Genomic DNA, 16,734 nt, shown 5'->3' on the forward strand with positions numbered 1-16,734 from the left:
ATCCTCAGAAGTCTGACTTCCAACTTCATATTCAGCTTTCAGCCCATTTATAACAATGTTTTCACATTTTCAGATCCCACCCCACAAAAAAAATTATCCGCAGGTATCATAAAGATGTCTGAAAGCTGTCACTTATGATGTCACAGAAGTGTGGCAGGGACTGTATTAAATTCACAGACTGCCTTTAGGCAATAAGGCCATCAGGTGTGGGAGCAGAATTAGGCCATTCAGCCCATCAAATTGGCTCTAGCAATTGATCATGGCTGGTACGTTTCTCAGCCCCATTCTCTTGCCCTCTCCCCATAATCCTTGATCCCTTTATTAATCAAGAACCTATCACTGTCTTAAATACACTCGGAGGTGCCAGTGTTGGACTGGGGTGGACAAAGTTAAAAATCACACAACACCAAGTTATAGTCCAACAGGTTTATTTGGAAACACTAGCTTTCTGAGCACTGCTCCTTCATCAGGTGATTGTTGAGGATAAGATCATGATTACAGAATTTATAGCCAAAGGAATCCAGTGGCACGGAAATGTGATACATTAAACGATTTTAAATTAAACCTTTCCTCTTTTAAAATTAGATATGCTGGTTTCTGTTCTTTGATACATAAATCCAAGAACTTCTTTTAAATTACATTCAAGATAGTTCAGCTTTTCTGCATATTTTTACATGGATTCATGCTGTTTTGGAGCAAAATAAAATGGAATTCTGCAAAGGTAAATTCACCCCAGAACTTATATCTGTGTGCATGGTAGAGCAACGGAGTGAGTGTGCACATTATAGTGTGTGTGTGTGAGAGAGAGAGAGAGAGAGAGGGCGCGCGCGCTGGGGTATGTATCTGTGCGTCTCAGTCCGAGGGGTGTCTGTGTGTGTACATGGGAGGATAGGGAAGGGAAGGGAAGGAAGAAAGGAAAGAAAAGGAAAGAAAAGAAAAAAGAAAAAAGGAAAAGGAAAGAAAAAAGAAAAAAGAAAAAAGAAAAAGGAAAGAAAAAAGAAAAAAGAAAGAAAAAAGAAAGAAAAAAGAAAGAAAAAAGAAAGAAAAAAGAAAAAAGAAAAAAGAAAGAAGGAAGGAAGGAAGGAAGGAAGGAAGGAAGGAAGGAAGGATGGAAGGATGGAAGGATGGAAGGAAGGAAGGAAGGAAGGAAGGAAGGAAGGAAGGAAGGAAGGAAGGAGCTTGTGTATGAGAAAGGGTCTGAATGGGTGTGAGAGTACATAGGAGTGTGCATGTGTGTGACTGTATTCTCTAGTAGGGTCACCTGTAGTGTGACATGAACCCAAGGTCCCGGCTGAGGCCATTCCCATTGGTATCGAACTTTGCTATCAGCTTCTGATCAGCCACTCTGCGTCGTTGCTTGTCCTGAAGTCCACCTTGGAAGGACGGTCACCCAACAGTCTGCATGAATCCATGTAAAAGTCTGTAAAACTATGCAGAGGGTTTGTCAGTCTGACTAAATATTGGGACACGGACAGACTTCACACCTGTTGTTAGAAAAGCTGAACTATCTTGAAAATGTAATTTAAAAAACGTTCTGGGATTTACATATCAAAAGAACAGAAGCCAGCATATTCAGTTTTAAAAGATGAAAGATTTAATCTAAAATTGTTTAATGTATAACACCTCCGTGCCACTGGACTCTTTGGGATAAGATCATGATCTTATCCTCCACAACCACCTGATTAAGGAGCAGCACTCCGAAAGCTAGTGCTAGGTTGGACTATTATGTGTTGTGTGATTTTGTAACTTTAAATACACTCACTGACTTGGCCTCCACAACCTTCTGCTGCAATGAGTTCCACAGATCAACCATTGTCTGGCTGAAGGAATTTCTCCCCATCTCTGTTCTAAAGAGGTACCCTTATTCTAAAACTGTGCCCTTTGGTCCAAGTCTCTGCGAGTAGTGGAAACATCTTCTCCACATCTACTCCATCCAGGCCTCTCAATATTCTAAGTTTCAACAAGATACCCCCTCATTCTTATAAACTATGGAGAGTACCGATCCACTGTCCTATACCACTCCTCATATAACAAGCAATTAACCCCCAGGTTCAGACACCTTCTGGACACCAACCAATGCAAGTACGTCCTTCCTTAGATAAGCCCAAAATTGCTCACAATATTCCAAATGCAGTCTGATTAAAGGCTTATGCACCAGTACATCACTGCTTTTGCATCCTAGTCTTCTTGAAATGAACATTAAGATTACACTTGCCTTCCAAATGCCAACCGAACCTGCACATCAACCTTAAATGAATCCTGAAACAGGACATTTAAGACCTTTTGTGCTTCAGATTTCCAAAGCCTTTCCCATTTAGAAAATAATCTACACCACTATTCGTCATAACAAGGTGCATAATCTCTCACTTTCCACACTTGACCCCTGCGAATTCCACTAATCACCGGTTGCCATCCTGCCTTTATCCCCACTATCTACCTTCAGCCAACCAGCCAATACAAAATCCATACTACATGCCCAACAACATTAGCAGCCTCCTGTGGGAGACCTTATCAAAGGCTTCTGGAAATCCACATAGATCATGTTCACTAGCTCTCCTTTGTGTAACTTGCTGGTTACTTTCTCAAAGGAGTCCCCCCTTTGACAAAGCTGTGCTGACTCAGCCCTACTTTACCAACACTTCCAAATATTCCACAATCTCACCCTTCATCATGGTCTCCATAATCTTACCAATGACCAAGGTCAAATTAACTAGTCCAAATTTCTTGTCTTCTGTCCCTCTCCAGTTTTTAAATAAAAAAGTGTTACATTAGCCATTTTCCAGTCCTCTGACACCCTTCTTGATTTCAGCAATTCTTAAAAGATCACCAATGCCCCAACAATCTCCTCAGCCATCTCCTCCAGAACTCTGAGGTCAGTCCATCTGGTCCAGGTTATTTATCCACCTTCAGATCTTTCAGCTTCCCCAGCTCTTTCTCTTTGGTGACGGCCACTACACTCACCTCTGCCCCTTCACTCTCCCGAACTTTTGTATACTACTAGTGTCTTCCACTATGAAGACTGATGTTTTTTTTCTTTTATGTTGTCTGTGATTTCCCTTGTCAGCCACAGATGCCTCATCCCCCCCCCCTTAGGCATCCTTCTTCCTCCTGGGATGAATTTCTGCTGTTCTTCCCAAATTACCCCAAGAAACTCCTGCCACTGCTGCTCCACTATCTTTCCTGGTAGTTTCCTCTTAGTGAATTCTGGCTAGTTCCTCCCTCATATCTTTACATTTACCTTTACTCAATTGTAATACCATCAACATCTGATTCAAGCTTCTCCCTCTCAAATGGCATGGTGAATTCTATCATATTATGGTCATTGCACCCTACGAGTCCTTTCACCTCACCTCCTGAATTAAGTCCACCTCATTGCACATCACCAAATCCAGAATTGCCTGTTCCCTACTAGGGCCTACCATAACTACTCCAAAAGCCATCTTGTAGACATTAGACAAATTCTATTTTTACAGAAGCCACTACCAACTTGATTTTACAATGTCCACCTGGACATTGAAATGTCCTGTGGTTATTCTAATAGTATATTTCTTTCATGCCTTTTTAATCTCCGAATTTATTTTCTGCCCCACATCTTGACTACAAGGAGACCTATACAAAACTCCCATCAGGGTCTTTTTTTTCCTTTGCGGATTTTCATCTCTACCCATACAGATTCTATGCCTTCAGACTCTATCACTGCTGGCTATTAATTTAATTTCTTCTCAGCAAGACAGCCCTACCCACCCCCCTGCCCATCTGTTTGTCCTTTCAATAAAACACATATCCTTTTAAATGACAACATTCCAGTTCAACAGTTTTAGGAACAACGAACTTACGAGCAGAAATAGATCTTTGACGGAGATGTATCCACCATCTTGTTCAGCTATTGTAACAATACCAAGGCTTTAAGAGATGCATTTTGCCCTTTATTTTTAAATAAGGAAAGGTTGAGGCAGAGGCACTGATTCTCCTCAAGCCAGTAAACAGCTTGTGAGGCCTTGGGATAGTGTTTCTTGCTTTTTCTTTAATTGCGACAATAGAAACAGGCTAAACAGGTGGGGTCAAGCTCCCACAGAACCAAGTTTGAGCATTCAACAGCAGTTGCTGGTGGGGTCCTGAAATGAATGCTACTTTTTTCCTCACTTAGAGCTGAAAGCTGAAATCTGAAATCTCTCTCTTGGAACGGTCTTTTGACAGAGAGGCAGGGAGGTGTACTATTGCTACTTGAGAGGGTTTAAACCAGAGTGGCGGGAGCTGAAAACCAGAGCAGGTCAGCAAATGGAGGGATTAAGGGAAAGGTACATGTGAGGACCAGTAAATGTGAAAGAAGTGGTAGGCAGAGACATTTAAATAAACATGATGGTACCAATGGACTGAAATGGGTTAATTTCAATGCAGAGAGTATTAGGTAAAGCAGATGAGCTTAGAGACTGGATCAGTACATGGGACTATGTTGTTGTGGCTACAACAGACATTTGGTTGAGAGGGGGACAGGCCTGGCCGCTCATCGTTCCAGGGTTTTGTTGTTTTAGACAAAATAGAGAGCAAAGTAAAAGGAGGTGGAGAAGTTGTATTACTAATCAGTAAGAATGTTACATCTGCACTCAGACAGGACGCCACAAATGAGGTGCTGGATGACTGGTGTGGTGTCACTGTTTAAAGGAGGTAAAGATAAGCCAGTGAACTATAGACCAGTGAGCCTGACGTCGGTGATGGGCAAGTTGTTGGAGGAAATCCTGAGGGACAGGATTTGGAAAGGCAAGGACTGATTAGGGATAGTCAACATGGCTTTGTGCGTGGGAAATCATGTCTCACAAACTTGATTATTACTTCTTCAAAAAAAAACTCAAAGAGGATTGATGAGGGCAGAGCAGTAGATGTGATCTATATGGACTTCAGTAAGGTGTTTGACAAGGTCCCCCATGGGAGACTGGTTAGCAAGGTTAGATCTCATGGAATACAGGGATAACTAGCCATTTGGATACAGAACTTGTTCAAAGGTAGAAGACAGAGGGTGGTGGTGGAGGGTTGTTTTTCAGACTGGAGGCCTGTGACCAGTGGAGTGCCACAAGGATCAGCATAAGAGGTATAGTTTGCAGATGACACCAAAATTGGAGGTGTAGTGGACAGCGAAGAAGGTTACCTCAGATTACAACAAGACCTTGATCAGATGGGCCAATGGGCTGAGAAGTGGCAGATGGAGTTTAATTTCGATAAATGCACAGTGCTGCATTTTGGGAAAGCAAATCTTAGCAGGACTTACACACTTAATGGTAAGGTCCTAGGGAGTGTTGCTGAACTAAGAGACCTTGGTTCATAGCTCCTTGAAAGTGGAGTTGCAGGTAGATAGGATAGTAAAGGATGCATTTGGTATGCTTTCCTTTATTGGTCAGAGTATTGAGTACAGGAGCTGAGACGTCATGTTGCGGCTGTACAGGACATTGGTTAGACCACTGTTGGAATATTGCATGCAAATCTGGTCTCCTTCCTATTGGAAACTTGAAAGGGTTCAGAGAAGATTTACAAGGATGTTGCCAGGGTTGGAAGGTTTGAGCTATAGGGAGAAGGTGAATAGGCTGAGGCTGTTTTCCCTGGTGCGTCGGAGGCTGAGGGATGACCTTATAGAGGTTTACAAAATTATGTGGATTATGGATAGGATAAATAGTCTACTTCTAAAACGCATAACCAAGCAAAAATTCCACTTTTACTGTAGTACTTTTTTTTTTTACAAATCTTTTCCATCATGCTGTAGGACAATAGTAGTTTACACAGTATGAAGTCCTGTAGATTAACGGTCAAACGTGGCTCAAAATTGAACAAATGATTCCTGACTTACCATTTTGTTGTCAACCATATAACACACATATATGGTGACTTCCATTTAATGAAATGTTCCAAGGCACTTCACAGAAGCATTATAAAGGAAAAATAAACATATGTAGCTTGGTGTTAATGCAAACAAGGTTGATCCAAGAGTTAGGTTTATTGTGCACAATTCTGGCCACATTATAGGAAGGATGTGAATGCATTGGAGAAGGTGCAGAAGTACTTTACAGGCTTGAGGAACTTTAGTTATGAAGATACAGTGAAGAAATTGGGACTGATAGAGATTTCTAAAATCATGAGCAAGGAGGGTTGAATACATAGCACGAAAATGTTCCTGCTCATTAAAAACAACACGAACAAGAAGGCTTAGATTTAAAGTGATCTGAAAAATAATCAAGGGTTAACAGAGAAAAAACATGTCCACGCTGAGTTGTTATTGAATGCACTTTCTAGATGTGAAATGGAAATAAGTTCAATCGAGACATTCAAAAGAACACTGGATGATTATTTGGATAAAATAGTGTACAAGAGTTTGGAAAAAAAACAGGAGATCAGCACTAGGTGATGACGTTGATGACGTTCATTTACCAAACCAGTACCAAATCATATCACCTTCTGTATTATGACACGTTAATAATTCTCTTTCAATGGAACATCTTGAAAGAAGGAAGAGAGGGAGAGCATTAGAGGGGACATGGAGGAAATTGCAGAGGTTGGGCAGGTTGAAAGCACAGCCCTATCAAAGTGTATTTGACACAACTTCAAAATCATTGCAATAGTAGTGATAGTTTACTAAATGAAGTACCAAATTATTTTACAGAATCTGAATAGGTTTGGAAATAATGAACTTAAATTTTTTTGCTTGGTTTGAGAGGAAAGAAGAAAGTTAATGAACCATTTCCTTACATGTTTGTAAATATAAAGGTTTGCCTGACAAACAACATTTACTACATTTCAAACGTACTTAATTACGCAGAGGAAAGTAGTGTACTTTTATCTCTCAGACATCATTTGATGAAAAAAAATTCAACATTTCTAAGCTTTACATCCCAAAAACAGTGCTAATTATCAAGAGTAAGATTCTTACCTTTTTATAAATCATATGACACATTGCTATTCTTAGTTTCATCCCACACCTTTGTACATGAAAGAAATACAGATGATGCAGAATTGCCAGAGATAGAGTACAAAGTGATATACCAGCAGCATAGCCAAAGGCAACTTTGTAAGCCTCTGTATCACCTGGATTGTAGTTTTCAAAATAATTAATAACTTTTCCTAACATGATAGGCTGAGCAACTCTGATTGTTTCCTAAAAGAAAAAGGACAACATTAACACTTCACTGAGTTTTCAAGTTTTGAAACAGATGCAAAAAAATTACACCACAATGTTTACAAAATGTCCTTAACTTACAAAACAAAATCAAATGCAATTAATTCTGATTATATAAATGCTATTGATTTCTTTTACTAGTTTAACATTTTTATTCTCCGGTTTCAGTTTCACCAATTGTACATTTCAAGGGACATCACAAAACATTTTTCTTGCACTTCTCCATCCATGTTTGTATCTGGAAGAGACTATTTTAAGAAAACAGAGATTCACTTTTCTCTATGGACTTTTTTTTATTCATTCAATCCCTCTTCCATCTTATCTGGGAAAAAAAATGAAGCCTGCACTCCACTACGACTGAATTCCACTAAGACAAATGGACAAAGAGGGGCCAAATTTTGTCAAGAGATTTAGCTAGACACTCACAGTAAGGGGAGTTGCTTGAACTTGTTAAGAAACAGTTCCCTATTTGGCACAAAATGCTTCATTTTCTTGCAACACACAGGAAGTTTATCATTTTAAATCCACATAGCTAAATATTGATGCTGCTTTTAGCGAACTTCTTATTACACCTTGCTCAAAATCCTGGGAAATCTTAACCTTATTGCTGAATGACTTTCATAACTCATTTCCAATTTCTCTTTCACATTCAAATTCCTTCTTTATTCACTCCACTTGAATATTATTAGAGAATAGCAAGTTAATAAGTGAAGTTACAGTAAGGAAGAAAGAAATAGTCTAAAGTGTTGCTGTACAAGTATGTGAATGCATGGAGTATAATAAATAAGATTGTGGAGTGACAGGCACAGATGGCCATGTGGAAACCTGATGTTGTGGCGAAGACAGAAATCTGGTTCAAACGACAAGACTGACTGTTATATAATCCCTAGGCACTAGGTGATCACCAAAGATAGAAGAGGAAGGAAAGGAGGAGGGGTGACAGCATCAGTTAACAAAAGTATAGCAGTGTTAGAGGAGGACAATCCAAGTGTCCAAAGGACAATAAATGCTAAAACAATGAGCCTGAAAGCTGTCTCAGTGCGAGGAGCATTTGTAATAAAGTGAATGAATTAACTGTGCAAAGTTACTAATGGATATGATATAATTGGGGTCATGGACACCTGGATCCAGTGTGACAAAGGATGGGAACTGAACACCCAGGGGAAGTCAATTTTCAGGAAAGATGGTCATAAAATAAAAGGAAGTGGGATAGCATTGCTGGTTAAGGGGTAGATAATACAAGAGTTAGGAAGGGCGTTAGCCTGGACGATATGGAATCTGTATGGGTGGAGCTGTGGAACACCAAAGGGGAAAAAAAGGTTTGTGGGAATTGTATACAAACTACCATACAGTAGTTGTGGCATTGGGAATGGCATCAAACAGGGAATTAGATGCATGTAGTAAGAATAAAGATACAGCAGTTATTCCAGGGGACTTCATATTGATTGGACTAAACAGACTGGGTGCAATGCGATGGAAGAGGATTTCCTGGAATGTATGACATATGATTTCCTCGCACAATATGTCAAGGAAACAACTATACAGCAAGTCATCCAAGGCATGCAGAAGGTGGTATGTGTATGGAATGAGCTGCCAGACGATGTGGTGGGTGCTAGTACAATTGCAACATTTAAAAGACATTTGGATGGGTATATGAAAAGGAAGGGTTTGGAGGGATATGGGCCAGGTGCTGGCAGGTGGGACTAGATTGGGTTAGGATATCTGGTCGGCATGGACAGGTTGGACCGAAGGGTCAGTTTCCATGCTGTACATCTCTATGACTCTATGACTGGGTATTGTGTAATGACAGGATTCATTAGCAACTTTGTGGTGCATGACCTTTTGGGGATGGGTGATCATAATATGATGGAATTCTTCATTAAGACAGTGTGACACAGTTAAATCTGAGACTAAAGGTTTAACCTTAAAGAAATCTAACTTTGATGGTATGAGGCATGCATTGGCAAGATAAGATGGCCAAGGATATTTCAGCGATTAACAGTCGATAGGCAATGGCAGACATTCAAAGAACACACGGATGAACTTCAACAACTGTCCATCCTTGTCTGGCCTAACTATAAAATGGTGGCTCAACCATGGCTGATGAGGGAAATCAGGAATAATGTTAAAGTCAAAGAGGAAGCATATAAATTGGCCAGAAAAAGTAGCAAACTTGAGGACTGGGGAAAATCTAAAATTCTAAGAAGGACAAAGGGTTTAATTCAGAAAGGGAACATATGAATGTAAGTTAGCAGAAAACAAAAATTGACTGCAAAAGCTTCTATTGATATGCGAAGGGAAAAATATGAAGGGAATTGATTCAGGTGAATTTATAATGAAAACAAAGAGATAGCAAACCAATATTTTGGATCTGTCTTCACTAAGGAGGACACAAATAATCTTCAGGAAGGGGACAGAGGATCAAGCTTGAAAGAGGAACTGAAGCAAATCCGTATTAATCAGGAAACGGTATAGGGGAAATTGATGAGATTAAAACCCAATAAGTCCCCAGGGCCTAATGTTCTGCATCCAGAGTACTTAAGGAAGTAGCTCTAGAAATAACATATGCAATGGTGATCATTTTCCAGTATTCTACAGACTCTCTGGAAGAGTTCCAATGGATTGGAGAGTAGCTAACATAACCTCACTTATTTAAAAAGGAAAGAGAGAAAATGGGGAATTATAGGCTGGTTAATCTGACATCGTTGGTGGGAAAATACTGGAGTCAATCATTAGGGATATTACAACTGATCATTTAGAAAGCAGTGACAGAATTGGTTCAAGTCAGCATGGATTCATTAAAGGGAAATCATGCTTGACAAATCTTCTGAACTTTTTTTTGAGGATGTGATCAGTAGAGGGTGAATCAATGGATATTGTGTATCTGAACTTTCAAAAGGTCTTGGACAAGGACCCACAGAGATTAGTAAGCAAATGTAAAATTTATGGTATCAGAAGCAATGTATTGATGTGGATAGAAAAGTAGTTAGCAGACAAGAAGCAGGGAACTGCAATAAACAGGTGCATTTCAGAGTGGCAGGCAGTGACGAGGGGGTACCACAGGGTTCAGTGCTGGAGCTCTAGCTGTTCACAATATACATCAACAATTTGTACAAATTAATTAATCAAATTTGAAGACGACAATAACCTGGGTGGCAGTGTGTGCTGTGAGGAGGATGCTATGAGGTTGCAGGGTGGCTTTGACAGGCTGGCTAAGAGAGAAGTACTTGGCTAATGTGGATAAATGTGAGGTTATTCCCTTTGATGACAAAGCAGCAAGGCAGATTATTATCTGAATGGTGACAGTTTAAGAAAAGATGAGACGCAACAAGATCTAGAAACCATGGTGGAACAGTTGCTGAAGGTTGATATGCAAGTGCAGCAAGCAGTGAGGAAAGCTAATGGCATGCTAGCCTTCACAGTGAGGATTTTAGTAGAGGAATAGTGATGTCTTGCTGCAATTATGCATGGCGTTGGTGAGGGCACACCTCGAGTATTGTATGCAGTTTTGGTCTCCTGGTCTGAGGAAGAACATTCTTGCTACGGAGGGAATCCAGCGAAGGTTCACCAGACTGATTCTTAGGATGGCAGGACTGACTATGACGATGCTGCCACTTTAAGAGGTTATTTTGTCCTGTTTTGCTTTTGACGAGAGGTTGTAAGGCAGATGTGACAAATGTACTACTGAAGACATCTTGACTAAATACCTTGAAAGGCCTGAATGGGTTTGACCAGCTCTCTCATATTTCTCTCTTTTGATTTTTTTTAAACTTTAGAAGATATCGGGTCTCAAAAGAGTTGGAGCTTTAGTGACTGCCTCTTGTCTACCACTCGGAAACATTTCTTGATTTTCTTTCCTCCTGGAGTGAAGCATGTGTCTAAATTTTCATTTTTGGGACATGTTTACGGGATATTACTACATTGGAACAGTTGATTAGCAATTACTCTCTTAAGTTTCTAATCTGTCAAGTTATTTTAAATTCCATTCTTTGCTTGTATTTTAACTACAGCTTTTCTTAATATTGGGTAGATTGGCCAGTCATATTGCATCTGAGACACTTTACATTTGCCATTAAAAATAAGAAAAACTTGAGTCAAGTCAACCTTATTAAAATATTTTTGAAGGGGTCTGATCTGGTCCATAGCACTGATAATATGAAGACAGACAGGATCAACTGGACTTGTACACACTGGAATTTGCGGAATGAGGGGGGATCTCAGAAACATACAAAAACCTGATGAGACAGCACAGCTAGGTGCAGGAAGAATGTTTCTGATGTCAGGTAAGTCCAGAACATGAGGTCACAGTCTAAGAATAAGGGATAAATCATTCAGAACTGAGGTGATGAAGAATTTCTTCACTCAGAATTATGAAGCTTTGGAATTCTATACCAGAGAAAGATGTTGGGGCCAGTTTGTACAGCATATTCATGAGGGAGCTAGGCGTGGCACTTGCGACTAAACGGAGCTGGACATGGTCCTTGCAGCAAGAGGGATCAAGGGATACGAAGAGAAAGCACGAGTTGGATTGTTGAAATTGCGTGATCATACAAGATGGTAGTGCAGGCTTGAAGGGTTGAATGGCCTACTCCTGCATCTACTTTGTACATTTCTACATGATCAAATTCTGAATCATTTTGGCTAGAGCTAAGGACCAAAAAGGGTACAATTACATTGCTAGGGCCACCAACTAGTGAGAAGGATGGAAAGGAACAGATCTGCAAGGAAAACACAGCGATGTCAAGGTTACTGAGTAATACAACGCAAGACTTCAATTACCAAATACAGAATGGGATTCTGATGAATGGTAAGGGGTTAAGAGTTCCCAGATTCTATTCAGCTGAGCTTCCTATAGCATAATGTGCTCAGGCCAACAAGAAAGAATGCAGTGTTGGACTTGGTTTTTGGAAATGAGATGGGCCAATAGGTTAGGTGTCAATGGGGAGCAGCTAGGAGTCAAAGATCATTGTATCGTAAGGTTCAGGATAATAATGGCAAACAAATCAATCAATGCAGACTAAAAAAATCAATTTTCTGAGAACCAACTTCAATGAGACAAGAACAGAACTAGACAGGATCAAATGGATTGAGAGGTTTGTGAAATAAGCTATAACTGAACAATGGGCAACTTTCAAACAGGATATGGCTTAGATACAGTCGAGGTATATTCCCTCAATATGAAATGTAGGACAAACATTTCCATAGCTCCCTGGATGAAAAAAGAATGTAGAATTGAAGATAAAGTAAAAGTGCACTTATGACAGGTGTCAGATAAATACAACTGAGAACCAAGAGGAATATAAAACGTTCCAAACGGAGGTGAGACAGAAAATAAAAATCGCAGCAAACATGAAGGAGTGTCAAAGATCTATATCGAAGGAAAAAGGTTCTTTGACCCATAACATCCAGTCCATACAAAATAACCACGTACAAGTGCAAATCTAAATAACTCTTAGAGTTTATGAGAGTTCTGCCTGAACCACATTTACAGGCAGTTAGTTCCAGATTCACACCACCTTCAGGGTGGAAAGGATTTTCCTCACATCTCAAAGAATTATAGAGTCACACAGCACAGAAACAGGCCCTTCATGCTCACCAGGTCTCCTAAACTGATCTAGTCCCATTTGCCTGCAATTGACCCATATCCTTTACCATATCCCTCTAAACCTTTCCCATCCATGCACCCATCCAAATGGCTTTCAAAACATTGTAATTGTACTCACTTCCACCATTCCTTCTGGCAGATCATTCCATATACACATCACTCTCTGTTTGAAAAAATTGCCCTTTGGTCTCTTTTAAATCTTACCCTTCTCACTTTAAATCCTTGCTCTCCAGTTTTCAACTCCCTACCTGGGGAAGAGACCTTGGCTACTCCACCTTATCTATGCCCTCATGATCTTATAAACCTCTACAGGTCATCCCTCAGCCTCCTATTCTCCAGAGAAAAAAACCTCAGCCTATTCAGTCTCCTCTTATAACTCAAACCTTCCAGTCTTGGTAACAGCCTTGTAAATACTTTTTGTACCGCTTCCAGTTGAATAACATGCTTCGAATAGCAGGGAAACCAGAACTGTACACAGTACTCCAAATGTGGCCTTACCAATGTCTTGTACAACTGTAACATGACATCCTAACTCCTGTATTCATTGTCAGACCAATGAAGGCAAGCATGCCAAATGCCTTTTTCACCACCCTTTCTAACGGTGATGCTACTTCCAAGGAACTGTGTACCTGCAACCCTAGGTCACTCTGTTCAACAACACTCTTAGGGACCTACCATTAACTGCTTAAGTCCTGCCTGGTTTGTCTTACCAAGATGGAACACCTCACATTTATATGAATTAAACTCTACCTGCCATTCCTCAGCCCACTTGACCAGTTGATCAAGATCTTGCTGTAATCTCAGACAACTTTCTTCACTGTCCAATATGCCACTAGCTTTGGTGTTATCCATAAACTTACTAAGCATGCCTCCTATATTCTCATCCAAGACATTTATATAAATGACGAATAACAGTGGACCAATCCTTGTGGCACACTGATGGTCACATGTTGATTGATCTCCTCTAAACCTTCTGTCCATTCTCTTAAATAGGAACAGGAGTAAGATATTAAGGCCCTCGAGCCTGTTCTGCTGTTTTTGTCCATTTACTGGTCTTTGGCCCATATCCCCCAATATCCAAGACCTCAGTCATTGATTTTTCTATTAAAGATTAAGTCTCTTCCTGTTTACTCTATGTTAGATTAGATTAGATTACTTACAGTGTGGAAACAGGCCCTTCGGCCCAACAAGTCCACACCGCCCCGCCGAAGCGTAACCCACCCATACCCCTACATCTACATCTACATCTACCCCTTACCTAACACTACAGGCAATTTAGCATGGCCAATTCACCTGACCTGCACACCTTTGGACTGTGGGAGGAAACCGGAGCACCCGGAGGAAACCCACGCAGACATGGGGAGAACGTGCAAACTCCACACAGTCAGTCGCCTGAGGCGGGAATTGAACCTGGGTCTCTGGCGCTGTGAGGCGCCTCAGTGTCCCAAAGTAATCTGCAAGCATATAAATAGTAAGAGTGTAGTTAGAGGAGAGCAAATTAGAGACCAAAAATGAGATTTACACATGGCAGTAGAGGGCATGGCTGAGACATTAAATTAATATTTGCATTCTGTCTTTACCAAACAGCGAGATGCTACTCAGGGCATGGTGATAGAGGCAGAAACTTGGTCTCTAAAAGGATTTAAAATTGATGAGAAAGAAATAGTGAATAAATTAGGATGTGGAGGAGCCTGTCTTGGACTGGGGTGGACAAAGTTAAAAATCACACAACACCAGGTTACAGTCCAAGAGGTTCATTTGGAAGCACTAGCTTTCGGAGCACTGCTCCTTCATCAGGTGGGGATCATGTCCTAGAAAATTAAAAAACCTTTATCCACTTTAAGACCTCCAACATTTCCTATTCTGTAATGTAGACTCTTTAAGACCTCACTATCTATTTTCCCAAGTTCCCTAGCTTCCATGTCAGTATTTATCGTGGAGAAAGACAAGAAATATTCATTTCGGATCTCACCCATCTCCTGTGGTTTTACACATAGATGGCCACATTGATTTTTAAGGCACCCTATTCTCTCCCCAGTTATTTTTTTCCCCTTAACGTACTTTTAGAATCTCTTTAGATTCTCTTTTACTCTATCTGACAAGGTTATTTCATGTCCCTTTGTTACCCTCCTGATTTCCCTCTTAAGTATCCTCCTATTTATACTCCTTATACTCCTCTATGGATTGACTCGATCCCAGCTCTGTGTCTAGACCTAACATATACCTTCTTCTTTTTCTCTACCAGAGCCTCAATTTCTGTTATAAACTTGGAAGAATAGCAAACTGTTAGGATAGAGTGGAACACTAAAAGTCAGACAAGACAAAGTGGGCAAATAAGTAGATGAGGTTCAATGTAATGATATGCAAAGAGATGTATTTTGGTAGAAAGAACATTTAAACACAATACAAAATTTGTGGGCAGGCACGGTGGCACAGTGGTTAGCACTGCTGCCTCACAGCGCCAGAGACCTGGGTTCAATTCCTGCCTCAGGCGACTGACTGTGTGGAGATTGCACATTCTCCCCGTGTCTGCGTGGGTTTCCTCCGGGTGCTCCGGTTTCCTCCCACAGTCCAAAGATGTGCAGGTTAGGTGAATTGGCCATGCTAAATTGCCCGTAGTGTTAGGTAAGGGGTAGATGTAAGGGTATGGGTGGGTTGCGCTTCGGCGGGGCGGTGTGGACTTGTTGGGCCGAAGGGCCTGTTTCCACACTGTAAGTAATCTAATCTAATCTAAAAAAAATAAAAGTTATAATTTTAATAGGTTGCAGCAGAGGGACCTAGATGTTTTGCCTCAGGTCAATGAAGGTGACAGGCTATGTGCAGAGCAGTTAATTAAGGACTGTATCCTCAGCATATAAAGTGTATAAAGTACATGATCAAGGTGGTGATGTTGAATCTGCATAAATCACTTGTCACACTTTAGCCGGAGTAATCCGTACAGTGCTGGGTGCCACATTATAGGATGGATGTGAAGGCACTGGACAGTGTGCAGATGCAATTCACAAGAATGGTTCCTGGGAGAAGGAACTTCATGTTATTGAAGAAAGTGGGACTATTCTCCTTAATTAGAAGACAAATAAAAGGAGATGCAGTAAAGGTTTTGAAAAACATGAACAAGGTAGACAACTGCTCCCACTCAAAAGGAACAAGAATCTGACGCACTGATTTGAAATTATTTGCAAAAGCAAAACATGGGACATTAGGAACTAACTTTTAGGGTACAGAATGCATTTCCCAGAAACGTGGAGGACAGAAATTTGACTGACATATTCAAGAGGGAATTGGATAATTATTTGAAGAGAAATAATATATCTTTATATGGGGATAAAGAAAGCAGGAGGACATTGAAATTAGGGGTGATTAAAGTCTGCTTTAAAATAATTCTCTTTCAAGATCTCATGGCTGTGGAACTTCTTTTCAACCTCAGCCTTAAATCCTCCTGTCATTGTTTGGCTCATAAAACACAATTTAAGTCTCTGCTACTTCCCACTTCATGTTGTTTTCTCCTTCACTCTCAACACCTGTGTCCTGTACCATAGGCTTGTTGCCTCTTCTTTAAATCAAATTGAGGGAAAAGGAAATAATAGCTCAATTGCAGAATATTATTTAATTAATTATGGTTATGTAAACATAAGCACTAGCATATAGCTGTTGGGCCAAATGGCAATATTTCTGTGCTGTACATTTCAATACTTCACAGGAGAATTGAAATAAGTGCAAGAACGTAAAACTGGAGGAGACACAGAATTTGGATATTGTCAGATTGTTTCTTCATCAAATGCTTTTCTTGTAAACATTAGACTGGAGCAATCTTAGCAAAGGTTTGCACACCAAGGGCAACCAAAGAAGCAGATAAAGTGGTTATGAAACAGCACAACTCTCAGGATCCAAAGTGGCCAGCACTTTAAGGCAATCAATTATGCCATGGATCTTACCTAATTTGCAAAACTGAATTCCCATCAGGACAGGA

General features: G+C 40.4%; 1 protein-coding gene across 5 annotated transcripts in view; it reads right to left on the reverse strand.

Moving 5' to 3' along the window:
* abcc4 (ATP binding cassette subfamily C member 4 (PEL blood group)) overlaps nt 1–16,734 on the reverse strand; it is a 471,758-nt gene that overhangs the window by 419,793 nt on the left and 35,231 nt on the right. For 4 of the 5 annotated variants that reach the window (XM_072577875.1, XM_072577874.1, XM_072577873.1 and 1 more), the window contains one exon: nt 6,914–7,138. In XM_072577875.1, coding sequence (XP_072433976.1) covers nt 6,914–7,138 — 225 coding nt within the window. Of the gene's footprint in view, nt 1–6,913; nt 7,139–14,062; nt 14,138–16,734 lie in introns of those variants that run through there. The other variant, XM_072577876.1, reaches the window with a different exon arrangement.

This window comes from Chiloscyllium punctatum, chromosome 9 (genome assembly GCF_047496795.1).
Source record: "Chiloscyllium punctatum isolate Juve2018m chromosome 9, sChiPun1.3, whole genome shotgun sequence".
NCBI classification, from domain to species: Eukaryota; Metazoa; Chordata; class Chondrichthyes; order Orectolobiformes; family Hemiscylliidae; genus Chiloscyllium; species Chiloscyllium punctatum.